This window comes from Garra rufa, chromosome 12 (assembly GCF_049309525.1).
Source record: "Garra rufa chromosome 12, GarRuf1.0, whole genome shotgun sequence".
In the NCBI taxonomy this organism is placed as follows: Eukaryota; Metazoa; Chordata; class Actinopteri; order Cypriniformes; family Cyprinidae; genus Garra; species Garra rufa.
Window position 1 is genome coordinate 28,844,113 of NC_133372.1, and position 18,767 is coordinate 28,862,879.

The window sequence follows — 18,767 nt, forward strand, 5'->3', positions numbered from 1 at the left end:
TTGATGCGCTAAATGAAAACGGTTTTGAATATCAACACGGTCTGAAGATGATCTGATTCAAATTTGGTGAAAATCCAACAAACGGTCTAGGAGGAGTTCGAAAAAGTAGGATTTCTACATTCATCAAAATGGCGGACAGGAAGTTCGGCCAAAATTGGTATCAATGTTCTCGGCCTGACCCAAGGAATATTTTGAGATCAATTTCATTACAATAAGCCATTTTTCACATAAGTTACTAGCATTTTTTGAAATTTTGTTATAACTTTTGACTGGCCCCAAACTATTTATGTACATTCAGGGCATAGTGGCGAACATTTTTGTAATTAATGTCGAAACGATACGCTAATCCGCTCTCAAGATACAGCATTTTAAAGCTAAATTCAAAATGGCTGACATGGGAAAATTGGATATGGTTCGACTCGGCATGCTCCTCCGAATCTAACGGGATGAGCACTGAGAAGTTAAGCAAAAATAGCCATTTTTCATATCTCCTGACCACTAGGTGGCACTGTGATGAAACACTGCAGGTAGACTCAGGTCATGCATATAACACACACCAAGTTTGGTCTCAATACAACAAACCGTTGCGGAGATATGGCCTCACATTCATTTTTGCAAGCTTTTTGTAGAATTAATTAGCACATAATTCGAGAACGGTTTGTCCAATCAACTTGAATTCCATAACTTTTTGCCTGCATGGTCTGAAGATGATCTGAGCCAATTTTGGACAGACAAACTGTCTAGGACGAGTTTGAAAAAGTAGGTTTTACAAACTAAGTTATAGAAAAAAAACTAAACCTTACGATTTGTTCGACTCGGCATGACCCAAGGATTCAGAGGGGGAAGAAAAAAAAAAAAAAAAAAAAATAATAATAATTGTGGCTTATGGTTCCAAAGTTATCAGCAAAAAGAAAGTGAAATTTCAGACAAGTGGTGGCACTAGAGAGTTTAAGTTAGAGACATCAAATTTGCTATGGTTAATGTTGGGACTGTCCTCTATCAGTTTGCAAAATTATACAACTTTCCCGCAAGCAGTTCTATGGGCTGCCATAGACTTGCGGAAGAAACGGAAGAATAAGAACGCCAACGAATACAATAGGTGCCTACGCACCTTCGGTGCTTGGCCCCTAATTAAAAGCCACATTCACATATGCAAATATCCTTTATTGAAAGTTTACTACAATTATACAAAAATTGGACAAAGAAAACAGGTTATTTACAAAACAAAGAGACAAGTTGTTCATGGAGAGTATGAGGCAGGCATGCTCTGCTGGTTGGAAGGTAAGTGGTCAATCAGAAGAGGCCCATCATGCTGACGTCTCCACAGAAGAACTGGCTGGCTGCAAGAGAAAATTAAAATATTAAAATAAAACAATTGACCAAAGCTTGACAAATGACAAAACTCAAAGCAATACTCCAACTAGTTTCAATAACTCAGCCAAACAAATATTCAGAAAACACAAACTTCCTCTCAGACAAGCTTTTGCTAGTATGTGTAAAAACACATCCAGCCAAATCAGTCCTCAGGTTCTTTTTTTGACCCTAGAATTCTAATGTTACAACACCAGTATTTTAGAACTCATTGAAGCCTCACAAGATCACACAGTCTCGTTTTTGAACACGAAAACCGACTTAACATGTGAAAGTGTCGTGTGACGACGCTGCAGTGACTATTGTCAACTGTCTCAAGCATCTTTTACATAGGCCCTAGGTTAACAAACAGTCCTTACGGTCAAGCCCTTTGACTATTAAAAGGAAAGAGCAAGCCTATCAACTCGCCTCCTGCTCCATTTTCTCCTGGACTCCATTGCCGTTGTGGGCGGAGTCACCGCTGCCATTAACTGAGGTCTCCTGTTTAGTCTTTTTAGCATCACTGTCCTTTTTTGGACTCTCCTCGTCTGGTTTCCTCTGTGCAGGAATAAAGCAGGACAGAACACGTACTTATTTTTTGCACTAAACACCTCTAGTTTCTACAAGCTACTCAAGCACACATGGCCACTTCAGTACCACGCCACAACTACGATTGCCAGCACAAACACCACAGAAGCGCCAAGCAACACCAAACTTAATCTAGTTCGCAAATTCAGCTCATGGCCCAGCATGCACAATTGACCTCGACTAAGGGAAAGTAGCAATACAGATGTCCCTTTAGGGACAGTCTACCCTCTTTCACTCTAGTTGTAATGCACTTTGAAACATGCTAGTTTCCCCCAACCACTAGGTCTACTGCAAAGGTTAAATTACACTTCAGCAGATAGATGCTCACCTTTTTGCGAACAAGGTGAGAAATGTCAGATGCAGATTTTGAGGACGATGCACCATCAGCTGGCCTCACAGGAATCTGAAATAAAACAGGCATTTTAGGTTGGCACAAAACATTAACATTAAACAGGCTTAAAGTACACTTAGAGAGGAGAAACAACACTCCAAGCTTAGTTTGGGATGTTTAAAATGTGGATAGACAAATCAACATACCTGACTAGCAGTAGATGACGATGGGCTACCATTTTCAGCTGGGAATGCAGATGAAGTGGATGCTCCCGCCTGTAACGCAAACAATTACCAAATTTATTAATGCATTCCGGATGACCGAAATGCCCAACCTGATCCCCACTGTGTATACTAAGAACAATGCTAGTGATGCAGAACATAACCATACTTTACGATTCAATAAATGCATGGTATCATCAGGAACTGATCAGCCGCTGCAAAGAATTGAAAAATAGATATGCTCCATGCATTTGCAATATTGGCTTATTGCAACTCACAAGAGTCTGATGGATGGCTTCAGACGCTGCACCACCCGTCCGCTGGCTCTCTTTGGCATCTTCAATCTTCTCAGCAATTTCTGGCAGCAACTGTTTCAGTTCCTCAAGCTCTTTCTTCTCCTCCTTTGCTGCCTCTTCGCCTTCTGCCTTGTCTATTACCTCCTGAAGCATAGCTGGAGGAGAAGTGATGTGGAAATCAAATGGTTAACACATCAAGTTGACATATTGAAAACAACATTGAGTACTATAGACTGCCAAGAGTTAAAACAAATCAAGGCAAAATGTGCAAAAACATGAAATATTTGGCTAATATTTCAATGTATACTGCTTGTACACATCTTTACCACCAATCAACTTTATTTTGCCAAAATACCATGCCCTTTCTTGCTCACCAATGCCTTCTCTATAGGACTGAGCAGCTTCCACGTTTTTCCGTGGTTTAGACAGCATAAATTAGCAGAACATTTTCAGTAGTACATTAACTGCAATCCATGCTGTTTACAGAGAAATTGCCAATATGGTCGTGCACCCAGGTAACAGACCAAACTTGTGACATGAGTGCAAACCCTTTATTTAGAGTTCAACAGTTGTGTTATAAGCCAGCAAATATTCAGGTTAAACACATGAGGGCTTGCAAAAATCAAACTACAAAATAAACCTACCAAGACGGCTCTCGATGACTTTGATAGAGTTGGAGAAATGCTCAATAGCTTCGCTGTACTGGGATGTGTAGTTGTAAGTTGTGCCCAGCTGGTAATGAGTCTCAGCCAGAAGACGACTATGAGAGGGAAGGTGTTTCAGCTGCAAGGTTAAACACTCCTTAAAGTCCTCCAAAGCCTGGCTGTAGTTGCCTAGAAGACATAATGAAAATTAAAAACAACTTCAACTTTACAGAAGCTTGTGAAACCAAATAAGGCATTTGCAAATGGTCAGTCATTTACTCCCACCATATACACACCTGATTCAGCTCCAACTTCTCCAAGTTTCAGGTAAATCTGTGCCGCCATTAGCTGATCTTCTTCACCGCCTTTTCTACAAAGCAAATATTAAAGTGTTTTTCTAAAACAAAGCTCCAAATGCATAATTTGAAGTGGCTCAAAACCTTTCAAAGTTGTCCTAAAACCAAAACTACACCAGTTCTGGTCTTAGGACAACTTTGATGTACTTCAAATGTTGACTAATGTAATTTAAAACAGTATGTAATAAGGCCATACCTTTTGTAGATCACCTTTGCAACCTCAAGCATCTCCCAGGCCAACTGCAGGTTTCCAACTTCATCGTCCTCACTCTCCTAAAAGCACAAGGATAGAATAAGTAAATCAACGAAGAGGGACCAAAAAAATTTATATTCCACAAACACACACCCCCCCACTCCATTACATACCTTATCCTTCGCTTCACCATCTGCATCCTCATCGTCGTCGTCTTCCTCATCATCGTCGTCATCATCTAAGAGTTAAAAGATGACGATCACTGACATGGACTTAATGTGAAAACCCTTCACCCTGGACACCCTCCGTGACACTGCAGCTTAAAAACCAAGTACTCTACAGATCCACCAGTGTTTAGATTCACCAGGTGAAATTTAGCAAAGGTACTTAATACGCAAATCTCGTGCTCCCCTGATTTCACCATGCTTCACTACCTCCTCCATCCTCTTCCATGGGTTCTTCATTCTCTTCATTTCCATTTTTCTGCTCATCAGCCTTTTCAACTTTCTCAGCCTTTTCAGTTTCATTTGACACGGTGACATCTTCCTTTTTAGAAGCGCTTTCATCCACACCTTCTGACTTCTCAACATCTTTTTCAGCAGGTTTCTCCTCAGGTTTAGGTTTTGCCTCCTTTTCAGCTTGTTTTTCCTCATCAGTGGGTTTTGCATCAGGTTCAGCTTGTTTCTCCTCATCTTGAGCAGGTTTTGCTTCATGTTCAGCTGGTTTCTCAGATTTAGGTGATTCTGCATCCCCCTTCTTTGGCGTTTCAGTTTTCTCCTGCTTCTCAACTTCCTCTTGGTTCTCGCCTTCATCCACCTCTTTTTCTACCCCTGACTGAATTTGATCCTCTGACATGGCATCATAAACCTGTGCTCGAAGCTCATCTCTGGTTTTCTCTGCATCATGGTACAAACGGAGGGATATTTACTATATCTACTATATAACTCGGTTATACAGTAGTCAACATTTGATGTGGATTTAAAAAAAAAAAAAAAAAAAAAAAAAAGTTGTTCCTAAGACAGAACGGGTATAGTTTTGGTTTTAGGACAACTTCGATAAAAGGTTTTGATCCACTTTAAATGTGGACTGTAGTTAAGAGTCCCTCTTAAAGGGTTAGTTAACCTAAAAATGGTCATTACTCACCCTCATTTCATTCCAAACCCTTAAGACCTTAGTTCATCTTCAGAACACAAAATGACACTTCTGATGAAATCTGGGAGCTTTCTGATCCACCAAAGACAGCAAGGGTACTACCAGAGTAAAGTTTTCTTTTTTCTGTAGTTTGATGAAATTAAGGTTGAACCACTGATGTCACGTGAACATTAACATCCGTACTACGTTTTTGTGCCTTGATCGTGGTAGGACCCTTGGTGTCTATGGAGGGTCAGGAAGCTCTGATTTCAATCAAAAATCAGAATTTGGGTTTAAAGATAAACAAAGGTCTTATGAGTTCAGAACGACATGAGTGAGTAATGACAGAATTGTCATTTTTGGGTGAAGTATCCCTATAATCAGAATCAAGTTTAAAAGTTACTGTTAATATGCACTGCTTCATTGTGCAGAACACTTTGGTGGTTCTTTGGAAAAATCCTTTTTGCAGATGTGATGTCAAGCCTTGAGCAGTAATGAAAAACAGAAAAAGTTAACCATTTTAACTGACAAAACTTAAGATACAAACCATCCAAGTTGTCAGCGCTTTCAATCTTAGAGTCATTCTGTTTTTCGCCCTCCTCAGAGGATTCTTCTGGGACTCCCTCTAAAGCATTACCGAGCACTGTATTCTCCATCCTAGAGAAGAATTAAAACAAGTTAGAAAAACTTAACTTTTCTTTGTATAAACACAAAGAATCAAATCCTAATCGATCCACTTACCTGGCAAGCTCCAGAAGGGCTTTCCCACACAAGAAAAAAGCTTCCCCACATTCATCCGCAGTATCTCCATACTTTTCAGCCCTGGAGGAGGAAAATGGGTTACACATTATATATTAATTTTTTTTTTAAAACAGTTATTCATTTAAACTGTGGCAGATACCACAAATTCTCTTTACAGGACCACAAAACCAGTCTTAAGTAGCATGTGTGTATTTGTAGCAATAGCTAAAAATTCACTGTATGGGTCAATTATCATTTTTTCTTTTATGCCAAAATCATTATGATATTAACTAAAGATCATGTTCCATGAGAATATTTTGTAAACTTTCTACTGGAAATGTATCAATTTAATTTTTGATTAGTAATATGCACTGCTAAAAACTTAACTGGAACAACTTTAAAGGCAATTTACTCAATATTTCGATTTTTTTGCACCCTTAGATTCTAGTTGTGGTCCAGACTCACACAGGCATTCCGATATTCCTTCACGAAGTTACTCACAGCATGGCACAAGCCTCCTGGAACACACTGACTGCAGACACAACATCACCCATGACTAAGTGCCGGTTGCCTGTGCCAATCAGCTTCTTTGCCTCCTCAGAAACATCGACGGAACTGAAAAGTTAACGAAGATGTGAGTAACAAAACTCAATACTGATTTGTTTAGGATTGTTTTAATGAAGCGAAGTCCAGATACCAACTCACCTGTCTGCAGCGCTTGACGAGCAAGGTTTCTCCTCCATACTGCAAAGAAACAATACAAAACTAGCCAATTATAACAAAAGCATTGCTTCGCCTGAATAATACGTCCAATGCGAGTAAAAGTTTGAGTCTAAAGTTCACGTCCGACAGACCAAAGTTAGCGTGATGCTACTAATAAGTTGCTTATTTCTTGACAAGAGAGAAAACATCTATACACGGATATGGCTAGCATCTAATATCACGGTTTAATGTCACAATAAAACCCAAAGTCGGCAATTGAAAGTTTAGTGTTGTTACCGCCACCTTTTAAACTTAACGCTCGACTTCGTCAAGCTTGCAGCCATTTCAATGCAGCGCCAAGCTCACTGACGGGCCATTCACTGTGCGTCAACAGAGCGGGAATTTCCTCATTTAGGATATATAAACAAGCTAGCCGTTCACATTAAACCATCTCCCGCCAAATGAAAGCAGCCAGACGCCACACGTCAACGGGAATCAACGGTGATGCCATCCCGTTGCGCCCGGGCGCGGGAGAAAAGCAAATCGAAGCACGAGCGCGCGACATTTTTCCTGACAAGGACGGAGCTGCTCCAGCTGTAGTCAAACGAAAGCAGCCATCTGAGTCTGACTTCCTTTAACTTATCTATTTACTTCCTAGGCTTGAAAGCGCACTTAACTTGAAAATGGTAATGTTATTTTACCTTTCGGCGGTTGAAGCAGCTGCTGTTTCCTCGGGCATTGTAATGCGTTAAATAAACTAAGCTGTAATGTATTGTTGGATGATGTGCGTGCAGATGGCAGGTTTGTGAAGCAGCTCCTGAATTAGTCTTTGTTGGCGCCTTTAAATACGGACACATGCAGCACTTCCGCTGAACTACGACCCTGTCATAAAAACGCGGGAGAATAAATTTAAAGGGAAAGTAACCATATTACCCTGCTGCTAAAGCCACATGCACTCTAGTCGTCTCACGGGATAAAACTAATGAAAAGTGTGTTTTTATTCAGATTCTGTGAGCTTTATAATGTTAGATTTCTATTTCAGATAAATGCTGTTCTTCTGAACTTTCTATTCATCAAAAAAAAAAACTGAAAAATTTTACTCAGCTGTTTTCAACTTAATAATAAAAATAAATGTGTTGAGCAGAAAATCAGGATATTAGAATGATTTCTAAATTATTATGTGACGAGTAATTATGCTAAAATAAATTACATTTTAAAATATATTCAAATAGAAAATTATTTTAAAGAGAAAAAAAATCTAAATTGTACTGTTTTTGCTGTGCTTTGAAATGTCTCACTGGACAAGACGAATCAAAAGTGTATTTTTTTTGTCCAGATTCTGGGGAGACTCATAAAAATAATACAATATATTTTGCCCTTAAGGTCAACATAAATTTATAATGGACTATATTGACTTTCTCAATTAAAACATGTTTCTAGTGTTACTGTGAAGTAAATATAATTGATTATATATTCTATTCTTCTTCTTTTTTTCTTCTTATATTAAATTGATAATAATATATAACATTGTTCCCTCTCAGATTACCTTACCAAGAGGGAGGGCAGTAAAAATAGTCAAACGCTCATTTTAACAATTAAATTATTTACCCAAATAAATAAATTCCTACTGCATTTACAGAAATAACTTTAAGATTACATTTTTTTTCATTGTGTTATTTACATTGTGTTACATCTTGACACCTTTTGGAAAGAGTATTATTATTGTAATGTATTAAATTAAATAAATAAATTAGCTAAGTTAAAGAAAGTTCAGCTAGTACTACCATGATGTGTAAATGATTTATAAATTGTTATTTATTTATTTTTGCATTAGGGTAAAAAGAATCTGCTTAATTAAATTGAAAATAATGTCAAATAACCTTAAATGTCTTTATTAAAATATTTGTAAAATATATATTTTAAATAATTTAATTTATATTATTTAAATTAAAATAATCTTTTATATATATATATATATATATATATATATATATAAATTTGTTCTTTCATAAGTGATTTTCCAGACATACACTACCAGTCAAAAGTTTTTTACAGTAGGGTATTTAATGTGTTTAAATAAGTCTCTTCTGCTCACCAAGCCTCCATTTATTTGATCCAAAGTACAGCAAAACAGTAAAATTTTGAATATTTTTACTATTTAAAATGACTGCTTTCTATTTGAGTATATTTCAGCATCATTACTCCAGGTTTAAAGATCAGCATTTATCTGAAAAAAAAAAGCTTTTGTAACATTGTACGCTAAAAATTCTACTCAGCTGTTTTCAACATTATAATGATAAATGTTTTTGAGCAACAAATCAAAATATTAGAATGATTTCTGAAGGATCATGTGACTGGAGTAATGATGCTAAAAATTCAGGTTTGAAATCACAGGAATAAATTACATTTTAAAATATATTCAGATAGAAAATTATTTTAAATAGTAAAAATATTTCAAAATTTAGATCAAATAAATGCAGGCTTGGTGAGCAAAAGATACTTCGTTTAAAAAACATTGAAAATCTTACTGTTCAAATACTCTTGACTGGTAGTGTATTCTTGACACGTTTCATAAAACTCTTAAACATTGTAAATACATCTAAAAGTCAGCCCTTGTTCATTAAGTTTAAATCTACACAAGGCAAAAAAAAGCACACATTTCAATATGTAACAAAAATGTTTTATTATGTGTTTAGAAGTATACAGAGAAGGGAATAGATATTGGTTCCAAGGCACAGAATCTTACAGGAGTGTGTATTAATAAGGGTCATTAAAAGGGTAGTGAGGATGTCCTGCATCCCGGGGGACAGATTTACCATCAACCTACAACAAAAGATGCAAAAACATACTTAATAGCAAACTATGTTTGGAATCATTAACACTCAGCACACTTAAACGGCAGTTTCAACAGCTTACAGTAATGTAACTTACAGTAATGGTTGGCACAATGTAACGCCACCCTCTGTGCAATGCTGTCACTTGATTAATTTCCTCAGGTTCAAGAGTGAAATCAAACACCTGTAAATGAGTAAATGCACTGTAAATGCATTGCACTGTTACAACACATGTTCATAAACACTCAACAACATGAAAGAGTAAAGAAAAACATGCAGAAACCTGGATATTTTCTTTGATCCGAGACTGTGTAATGCTCTTTGGAATAGTCACTACTCCTCGTTGAGTTTGCCACCTGGCAAAATATCAATGAAGAAATACTATATAACAATCAACGACGAAACACCACGCATAACTAGTTCAAAACTGTGAATGTACCTGATAATAATTTGTGCTGGAGTCTTGTCATATTTCTTGGCTAGCGCAGCAATGGCTGGTTCCTGCAACAGCACAGGCTCCTCTGGATGCTTCCAGGCGCGGTCAGGAGATCCTAGCGGACTGTAAGCGGTCAAGACTAAACCCCGATCCCGGCAGTGAGCCAACAGTTCAACCTGTGCAAGGTATGGATGGGACTCCACCTGCAAAATATTACTATTAGTCTAAAAACTGATATAATAGGCCGCATACATTTGAGATCATAAGTTGTAGAATCTGCAATATGCTAATTATTTTACCTAAATAAGAGAGATCATACAAAAAACATGTTATTTTTTTTTTGGTACTGAGCTGAATAAGATATTTCACATAAAAGACGTTTACATATAGTCCACAAGAGAAAATAATATTTCACCTCATTCAAAAGTTTACATACACTTGATTCTTAATACTGTGTTCTTACCTGAATGATCCACAGCTGTTTTTTTTTTGTTTGTTTAGTAAAAGTTGTTCATGAGTCTCTTGTTTGTCCTAAACAGTTAAGCAGTTAAAAATCCTTCAGGTGCCACAAATTCTTTGTTTTTTCAGTATTTTTGTGTATTTGAACCCTTTCCAACAATGACTGATTTTCAGATCCATCTTTTCGCACTGAGGACAACTGAGGGACTCATATGCAACTATTACAGAAGGTTCAAACACTCACTGATTCAGAAAAAAACCCAATGCAACAAAAATGTACAGATATTGTACTCACCCCCTTGTCATCCAAGATGTTCATGTCTGTCTTTCTTTCTTTAGTCGTAAAGAAATGGTGTTTTTTTGAGGAAAACATTTCAGGATTTCTCTCCATATAATTGACTTCTATGGTGCCCCCGAGTTTGAACTTACAAAATGCAGTTTAAATGCAGCTTCAAATGGCTCCAAATGATCCCATCCGAGGAAGAAGGGTCGTATCTAGTGAAACGGTCGGTTATTTTCTAAAAACATTTATTATTAACTTATATACTTTTTAATCTAGCCGAGCTAGACAAGATGAGCATTTGAGGTTAAAAAATATATAAATTGTAATTTTCTTTAGAAAATAACCCATCGTTTTGCTAGATAAGACCCTTCTTTCCTCAACTGGGATAGTTTAGAGCTCTTTGAAGCTGCATTTAGGAAGTTCAAACTCGGGGGCACCATAGATGTCCATTATATGGAGAGAAATCATGAAATGTTTTACTCAAAAAAACAATTTCTTTACGACTGAAGAAAGAAAGACATGAACATCTTGGAGGACAAGGGAGTGAGTACGTTATCTGTAAATTTTTGTTCTGAAAGTGAACTACTCCTTTAAGAGCCTGAGGGTGAAAACTTTTGAATTTGAAGACAAGTGTAAATTTTATTTATTTTGTCTTCTGGGAAACATGTAACTAGTATCTTCTGTAGCTTCTGAAGGGCAGTACTAAATGAAAAATAAGAAAAACGTACACATTTTCATTCTGTTCAAAAGTTTACACCCCTGGCTCTTAATGCATTGTGTCTCTTTCTGAAACATCAGTGAGCATTTGAACCTTCTGTAATAGTTGCATATGAGTCCCTCAGTTGTCCTCAGTGTGAAAAGATGGATCGTTGCAAAGGGTTCAAATTAGGCTTGCCACAATAGACGGTGTTGACGGTGTTACCGGTTTTAAGACGCAACACCGGTGACATCACTTTTCCACCGTGACACCGTCCCCACATTTTTTTTTAAGTATTCGTTTTTTCTAATTGTTTATTTGAATTAAATGGAAAATATAATTCTAAATAATTTACTTAAGACGAGAGAATGCACTATAATTAAAAACAGAAAGAGAATGGCGGACTATTTAGTGTCAAAACTAATTAATTAAATTAATATTCTGAAATGCATCAAGTGTTTTATGTCTATAGATTTTATTTAATGCAAGTCGTGTTGATTTGAGAAGGCTAAATTTATCAAACATGCTCAACTCATTGCCGCTGACCGCTTGGTCTTTAGGTCATTACTTTAAAAAAAAAAAACCTTGAATTTAACAAATATAAAATGTTCCAAACATATTTGTAAATTAACATAAAAAGGAAACAAAACGAAATCTAGCCACTTTGCCATTAAAATTCAAAACTGAACTAATTTATCGGACAAGGACGGGGTTTATGTCTGAGAGTCTCAGGCTGGGCTCGTTTAGGACTCTATTCGTTCCCTTGTTTCAATTAAATAAGATCTGAGCGGTACCTCTCGGTTGGTATCGTATTCGGTTTAGTTTTTCATGCTTAAAAATTACTATAGCGGCAGCTTTTATAGCAAAAGATAAACCGTCGTTTTCTGTGGTGGAAAACCCCGGGTTTCGCCACCTGTTAAATACACTGGAGCCGCGATATAAGCTTCCCTCACGCAGACACTTTTCAGAAAAGAATATGCCGGAACTCTAGAACGAAACCAAAGCCCAAGTATTTACTTTTGAGTATTTGTTCTAAATGTTGCTGTTGTCTTCTGTGCCCAGACTTTAGTTTTGTTTGATAAATGCAAGAAGTGTTTTCTTTGAGAAGGTAAGATTAAAGTTTCAGTTCATATATCTGACTGTTTGTATTTATTAACACAATTGTATATATTTGTAGACCTAAAAAATTTTTAAAAAGGAGTATGCAGCGCATCGAGATATTGTATTGAACCGAATCGATGACATGATAACCGTAATCGAACTGAACTGTAAGACCATTGTAGGTTCACACCCCTAGTCAAAACGCAATGCAAAAGCGCCTGTTTGACAACATTTTGGGTTCAAAGTTTTTTTTTTTTTTTTTGTAATTTCGTTGTCATCCATTCAAACAATTCACGCCGAATTGCCAATTCCCGCAAAACTGAAAGTGAAAGTATAATACGCACGCATTTATAAGCTATTTAAATGCAGAAAAAAAGAGGAAAAGAGGAAACCCCCACCCTCACGGTGATACCGGTATTACCGGTGTTGTCACATGTCGATTAACCGGTGGGGAAATTTCCTCATCGTCACAACCCTAGTTCAAATACACAAAAACGCTGAAAAACCAAGGAATTTGTAGCACCTGAAGGATGTTCCTGAATAACAGTGGACAGTTCCGGACAAACAAGGGACTCATTAACAACTATCACTAGACAAAAAAAAAAAAAAAAAACAGCTGTGGATCATTCAGGTAACAACACAGTATTAAAAATCAAGTCTATGTACTTTCAAATCAAACTATTATTATATCTTGTGGACTATATGTAAACATCTTTTATGTGAAATATCTTATTCAGGTGAGTACTAAATAAAAAACAACATGCATTTTGTATGATCCCTCTTATTCTGCAAGGTATACGTAAACTTTTGACCTCAACTGTAAATTAGACCATCAAATTTTCTTCTGACCTGCAAAACAGTTGGTTTGATGCTTGCAACTGATAAGATGTCATCGATCTGCCTGCTATTGAAGTTTGAGAGCCCGATGGCCCTAACAAGGCCCTTTCCCACAAGTTTTTCCATAGCAGCCCACGTCAGCTTGTAGTCTATGTTGTCATACAGCAAGGTTCCATCCTCCTTTCTAGGAAAAGAGGTATCACCTCGTCTGGACAAAAATAAGAAGATAAAACACTTAACTAGTATCAGAAAAAAGTTACTGTGGAAAGTGTGTGCGTGTATATTTATTCTAAGAAGCTTACTGGAAGGCATATGGCCAATGAATGAGGTAGAGGTCCAGGTATTCCAGCTTCAGGTCTTTCAATGTCTTTAACAGAGATGGTTCCACATCATCTGGGTGGTGTTTTGTGTTCCACAGTTTGGAGGTCACAAATACATCCTCTCGCCTTATGCCCTGAAAGAAGACAATAGTTGTAAAGCACACATGGTTCCTTTATATTTAAGTGTGTGGGTATGTATTTCATGTTTGTAATCTACTTGATCAACCTACTTTTTCAGGTCCCATTAGTTCCTGAAATGCTTCACCGATCTCTGGCTCATTCCCGTAAATGGGAGCACAGTCAATGTGCCGATAGCCAGATTGCAATGCCCAAATAACTGCTTGTTTTACCTGTAGTCGATAACATATTTAAACAAAATTAAAGATTCAGATTTAAATTCTGTCATAATTACAATTGGGATGATGTACAGAAAACATACCTGTCCTGGATCACTCTTCCAAGTCCCAAGTCCCACAAGGGGCATCTTTCGACCAGTGCTGAGCACAGCAAAGTCATTCATACTCATCCTGTGTGCCTTCAGAGAAACAAAAGAACATAACAGTGTTCCTACACTGAATAGACTTTAGGATAATAAATCTATGATTTAATCCCTGTACTAGACCCTAAACCCTAAACACTCACAGAAAGGATGCAGTGAATGCAAACTGGTCAGTTCTCAATTTTAGGAGCAGAATGAAAGGAAGTGTAATCTGCTGACTTGTCAGCTGACTTCCACAGACCTTCTAGCAGGATGTAAATGTTGAAATAAAAACACCCTTGAGCATTGCACTGCAATTTTGGGACAGCATAACTTTTGAGTTAGATATTTATAATGAAATTGATGGAATTTAAATCATGTCGTAATCACGTCAATTCAACTTCTATGCAATGTGTTGGCACACCCCCAGCCATTATTTTAGTTATTAGCATTATTAGTCTGCTCTAAATTGTCTAGTGAGTGCCGTAAATCACTCATACAGTTGGATAACGTACCATTCGACAGTAAAACTTGTGAGAACGAATGGCAAGCCGCAGAGCTCGTTGAATATGCTGCATTTCTCCCTGTAAAATCAGGTCAACTAGTGTCCCAACATGTAATGTCTTTCCTAGGTTAGAAATAGTTTTATATTATTTGTCCCGATACTTACAGTGTATGAATAGGTCAAGGAGTTTCTTTACTATATAACTATGCAGGTTGAATAAAAATTATTTGAATATTTTCTCGTAACGTTGACGTATTTACTTCCTGGTTGCTGTCCTCTAAAAACACCCGTCAAAATAAAAGTCTCAAATCAATTACATTAATATTACAACAATCTCGAGAGGCGGTATTAACATTAAGTGACATGGCATCTGACGCACGGAAACCACTGGCACATGCCACTGCTCAGTGGCACATCGAGTGACACTTCCGGTTTTCAGTGACATCTGTCACCGCAGAGTGGCATGTGTCAGTGACACTTGTGACATGCCGATGGATTATGTCAGTGTCACTGTCACTCGAGTGACACTTCCGTTTTTTAGTGACATGTGTCACCGCAGAGTGGCATGTGCCAGTGACACTTGTGACATGTGCCAAACTGCCGATGCATTATGTCAGTGTCACTGTCACGGAACATGTCACTGCTGTGGCACACTGGCACCTCGAGTGAGACTGTCGCTGTCAGCTGGAGTTTAACGTAGACCGTGTAGCACACGTACTTAACGGCCGAACTTATATTTATGACATTTCTTTCAAACATAGGGTTAATTACATTAATTATTCCGTACAACACCCGTTACGCTTTTTCATGTTTTCAATATTTGTGTTGTGTATTTACATATGTACTTACGTTTATTTTACGTTTTGTTTTATATAGCCAACTTTTTTTTCTTTTTACAATCTATTTAAATACATATTCTAAATAAATTTTTTTGACAGTGTTTCACATTTCTCCCTTCTTTGCATAGAATGTACAGTTCCGCTGTGTCATTTGGAATTATAAAAGACAGATAGGGGACCATAATTGTAATGTTAATTTTGTACCAACCTGCAGAAGGTATGTGCTATCACTAATTGACACTTACCAGGCACTTATCAGGCATTTCAGATAATTGTAAATTAGCATGAAAATTTCACAAACCATTATAAAGTGACACCTACCATTCAGAAAGGCTTTATGGCCAACCATTCAGAAGTGTACTGGAACTTGACATTTGCTCTTCACAATGCAGTAATGTGGGTCTATTAAACTTGATCTCTAGTATAATGTGGCTACAGAAAGTCAAATAATTTAACAAAACATTCAGGCATCTCCACAACAAATTAATTTTCACATTGTTAGTAAATAATTTAATTTCTTTTTGCATAATTCTATAAATTATTCTTTTTAAATATTAAAGCCATGTTTGGGAACCTCTTATGACATTATTAAATGCTATCTATATTTTAGTTGAATTTGTAGTTGTTATTGTAAACTAATCCCCAATGTCAGTCAATGGTAGCATATAAAATGTACTGTTTATACCTTTTTCAGCAAGCCCAGACAGAAAAGACATTCAACAAGTGTGTTAGTTAAAGCAATAGCAATTTTCTTTAATAGGTAGCTGGTTTTGCAAAGCTCAATTCAGTGAAACTTAACCATGCCAGAGGCCATTAAAACTTCAACCACATAGCGGCAAATATTTTCCAGTCTTTGTAAAACAAGTATAGTCACCTTTAAAAAAAGAAAAGAAAAGATGTTACCACCAAACATTCAATAACAACAATCAGCATTAAATTACAATTACCACCAACCTCTGGAAGCATGACATCAAAGATGTAGTTTAGGTCTTCAAAATCTTCATCTGCATCCACTGCTCTCTTTATTTTGTCAGCAAGTTTGATTAACTATTATTAAACATGAGAATATTAAATCATTTAGGATAAGGAACAGTTCTGGTGGTAATATAACTCAAAATATACAGCAAGTAAAATGTGAAACTTTCGCTTCTTACATCACTTTGACTGAAATGGCACTGTTGTGGCTTTAAGTGCTGCTTGAATTTAATCAATGTCTCAGGATGTTTCCACATGTAAAATCGGCAGGATTTGAGAGCCTCACTGTGAAAAGCTTTATGTAAAGCCTGTGGGAACAGAAGTCTGTTAAAAATGTTTTTGAACATTTAAGATTTTTTTTTTAAATACTTCTCTTCTGCTCACCAAGCCTGCATTTATTTAATCCAAAGTACAGCAAAAACAGTTATATTGTAAAATATATATACTATTTAAAATAACTGCTTTCTATTTGAATTTATTTTAAAATGTAATTTATGTGATCAAAGTTACATTTTCAGCATCATTACTCCAGTCACATGATCCTTAAGAAATCATTCTAATGTGCTGATTTGCTGCTCAAAAACATTTATTATTATTATCATCAATATTTAAAACAGTTGAGTAAATTTTTTCAGAATTATTTGAATAGAAAGATCAGAAGATCAGAATTTATCTGAAATAAAAAAGCTTTTGTAACATTATACACTACACCAAAATCACAGAAACTTTATTTAGCAAGAATGTTTTAAATTGATGAAAAGTGATGATAAAGACATTTATAATGTTACAAATGATTTCTATTTTAGAACTTTCTATTCATCAAAGAAACCTGAAAAAAAGTCTACTCTGCTGTTTTCAACATAATAATAATAATAACAATATTAAATGTTTTTTAGTAGAAAATCATAATATTAGAATGATTTCTGAAGGATCATGTGACTAGAGTAATGATGCTAAAAATTCAGCTTTGAAATCACAGGAATAAAATACATTATTTAAATATATTCAAATAGAAAACAGTTATTTTAAATAGTACAAATATTTCAAAATGTAGTTGTTTTTGCTGCACTTTGGATCAAATAAATGCAGGCTTGATAAACAGAAGAGAATTCTTAAAAAAAACACACACATTAAAAATATAACATGTTTGTGTGTGTGCGTTCAAAAATGTTTATGATTTGATACTCACTTGTATGTCCTCATCTGAGATTATGTTCTCAATTCCAAGTCTCAAAGCCTTTTGAGTGCTACAAACAAACAATTATGTAAATTTGATCAACATCAGGTTATGACATGGCAAAGAACAAAAAAACACGGTATAGAACAAAGACTACAGAATACCCAAGACGTGTCACTCCTAAAGTTTTGAATGGGGAAAAATGCAAAGCTCAGTATGGCCAATCTGAATAAAAGAGCCAATCGCTAATCATCATCGCATCACTGAAGCTGCTATTAGAATTCTCTGTTGCTGTAGAAACAGTCAACAATCTGAGATGCACACTTAGCATGTGCACTGGCTGATCTAGCCTGAAAAACAAGCTTTTTAATGGTATTTGAGCAAAAGAAACCACATTTATGAGACTATTTAACCCTCATGTGGTGTTCAAAATCCTATTACACCTATGGTGTTCCCGGTCAAAATGACAGGCCTAAAAAAAATTGCTTAAATCACTCATTTAACCACATCTTCAACATTAACTTTTTAATGGCCGGTCATTTTTGAGCAGGAACACCACAAGTGTGACACTGTGCCATTTTATACAAAATAAAATCATTTCAGTTAAACATTAAAGTAGACTAGTGTGATCAACAGTGCAATTTATTTTCATATTTTTCTCAATATTGCCAAAATTATTAACAAATAATGCTTTTTTTCACTCAAAAACTGAGGTGCATAAGCTCGGATAAATGACTCCTACAATTAAACTGTTTGAAAATTTAATACAAAACCAGTCCTAATTGAAAGATAAACAAGTTGATAAAAAGATTGAATCCAATTTTTGGGGATAAAATAGCATAACGAGGGATTTATAAGCTATTTTGTGTAGGTCTGTCATTTTTGACCGGGAACACCATAGGTGTAACAAGGTGAAAAAAAACACACAAAAAAAGTAAAATAAATAAAATAAAAATAATAAATGTGGACAAGTTGTTATAGTCTCTGTGAACAAAGTCACTAAGTTTCAGTTCAATGCGATAACATTAACTAGTATTTTCAGGAAAAAGAAAAACTTCTCTAGTCAAAAATGACATGAACACCAATGACTGGCTCTAAAGGGACTTTGGTATAGAATAGTTGCTAATCATCTTAAGAGAAAAGGACAATGAGCCAGGGGCACCACAAAAGGTTTTTTCCAGCATGGTATTTAGGTGAAAATAAAAATAAAATGTAATCCTGGGATAAACCATGATCCAACTCCATGTTTTTTAATAATGGAACAATCTTTTTT

General features: G+C 36.1%; 3 protein-coding genes and 1 long non-coding RNA gene across 6 annotated transcripts in view; 1 reads left to right on the plus strand and 3 right to left on the minus strand.

The window, feature by feature from the left end:
* Positions 1–1,143: 1,143 nt before the first annotated feature.
* Positions 1,144–7,393, minus strand: nasp (nuclear autoantigenic sperm protein (histone-binding)). 2 transcript variants are annotated; one of them, XM_073851890.1, is made up of 15 exons: positions 7,255–7,393; positions 6,557–6,595; positions 6,353–6,466; positions 5,852–5,932; positions 5,658–5,767; positions 4,414–4,875; positions 4,153–4,217; positions 3,983–4,059; positions 3,727–3,800; positions 3,431–3,619; positions 2,769–2,941; positions 2,476–2,544; positions 2,267–2,341; positions 1,780–1,908; positions 1,144–1,340 (listed from the first exon to the last, which is right to left on the minus strand). In XM_073851890.1, the coding sequence occupies exons 1-15, from the start codon at positions 7,290–7,292 to the stop codon at positions 1,308–1,310; spliced, it is 1,728 nt and encodes a 575-aa protein (XP_073707991.1). In that variant the 5' UTR covers positions 7,293–7,393; the 3' UTR covers positions 1,144–1,307. The 2 variants fall into 2 exon arrangements, with proteins under 2 accessions (XP_073707991.1, XP_073707990.1); XM_073851889.1 differs by lacking the exon at positions 4,414–4,875 and having other exon boundaries at positions 4,153–4,214.
* Positions 7,394–9,211: 1,818 nt separating this feature from the next.
* akr1a1b (aldo-keto reductase family 1, member A1b (aldehyde reductase)) lies at positions 9,212–14,779 on the minus strand. Of its 2 annotated transcripts, none has more exons than XM_073851941.1 (9): positions 14,669–14,779; positions 13,960–14,055; positions 13,751–13,870; positions 13,503–13,654; positions 13,213–13,408; positions 9,827–10,026; positions 9,671–9,743; positions 9,485–9,571; positions 9,212–9,376 (listed from the first exon to the last, which is right to left on the minus strand). In XM_073851941.1, the coding sequence occupies exons 2-9, from the start codon at positions 14,044–14,046 to the stop codon at positions 9,311–9,313; spliced, it is 981 nt and encodes a 326-aa protein (XP_073708042.1). In that variant the 5' UTR covers positions 14,047–14,055; positions 14,669–14,779; the 3' UTR covers positions 9,212–9,310. The 2 variants fall into 2 exon arrangements, with proteins under 2 accessions (XP_073708042.1, XP_073708041.1); XM_073851940.1 differs by lacking the exon at positions 14,669–14,779 and adding an exon at positions 14,514–14,644.
* Positions 14,780–16,070: 1,291 nt separating this feature from the next.
* LOC141347692 (uncharacterized) lies at positions 16,071–17,918 on the minus strand. The gene is made up of 4 exons (XR_012357406.1): positions 17,507–17,918; positions 16,497–16,625; positions 16,297–16,389; positions 16,071–16,216 (listed from the first exon to the last, which is right to left on the minus strand). It is a non-coding gene; the product is annotated as an uncharacterized lncRNA (long non-coding RNA).
* A 758-nt stretch (positions 17,919–18,676) lies between these two features.
* Positions 18,677–18,767, plus strand: part of orc1 (origin recognition complex, subunit 1) — a 4,769-nt gene continuing 4,678 nt past the window's right edge. Inside the window, exon 1 of the mRNA XM_073852554.1 lies at positions 18,677–18,687. Within this exon, the coding sequence (XP_073708655.1) occupies positions 18,677–18,687 (11 nt within the window). The remainder of the gene's footprint in view (positions 18,688–18,767) is intronic.

Excerpts from the sequence above, each read along its gene's own strand:
- nasp (XM_073851890.1), bottom strand. The coding sequence starts at position 7,292 with ATGCCCGAGGAAACAGCAGCTGCTTCAACCGCCGAAAG. Across the intron at positions 6,596-7,254 it reads GCTGCTTCAACCGCCGAAAG|TATGGAGGAGAAACCTTGCT; the intron begins GTAAAATAACAT and ends GTTTCTTTGCAG. Across the intron at positions 5,933-6,352 it reads CAGGAGGCTTGTGCCATGCT|GGCTGAAAAGTATGGAGATA; the intron begins GTGAGTAACTTC and ends TTCCTCCTCCAG.
- akr1a1b (XM_073851940.1), bottom strand. The coding sequence starts at position 14,576 with ATGCAGCATATTCAACGAGCTCTGCGGCTTGCCATTCGTTCTCACAAG. Across the intron at positions 13,655-13,750 it reads AACTAATGGGACCTGAAAAA|GGCATAAGGCGAGAGGATGT; the intron begins GTAGGTTGATCA and ends GTCTTCTTTCAG. Across the intron at positions 9,377-9,484 it reads ACATTGTGCCAACCATTACT|GTTGATGGTAAATCTGTCCC; the intron begins GTAAGTTACATT and ends CTTTTGTTGTAG.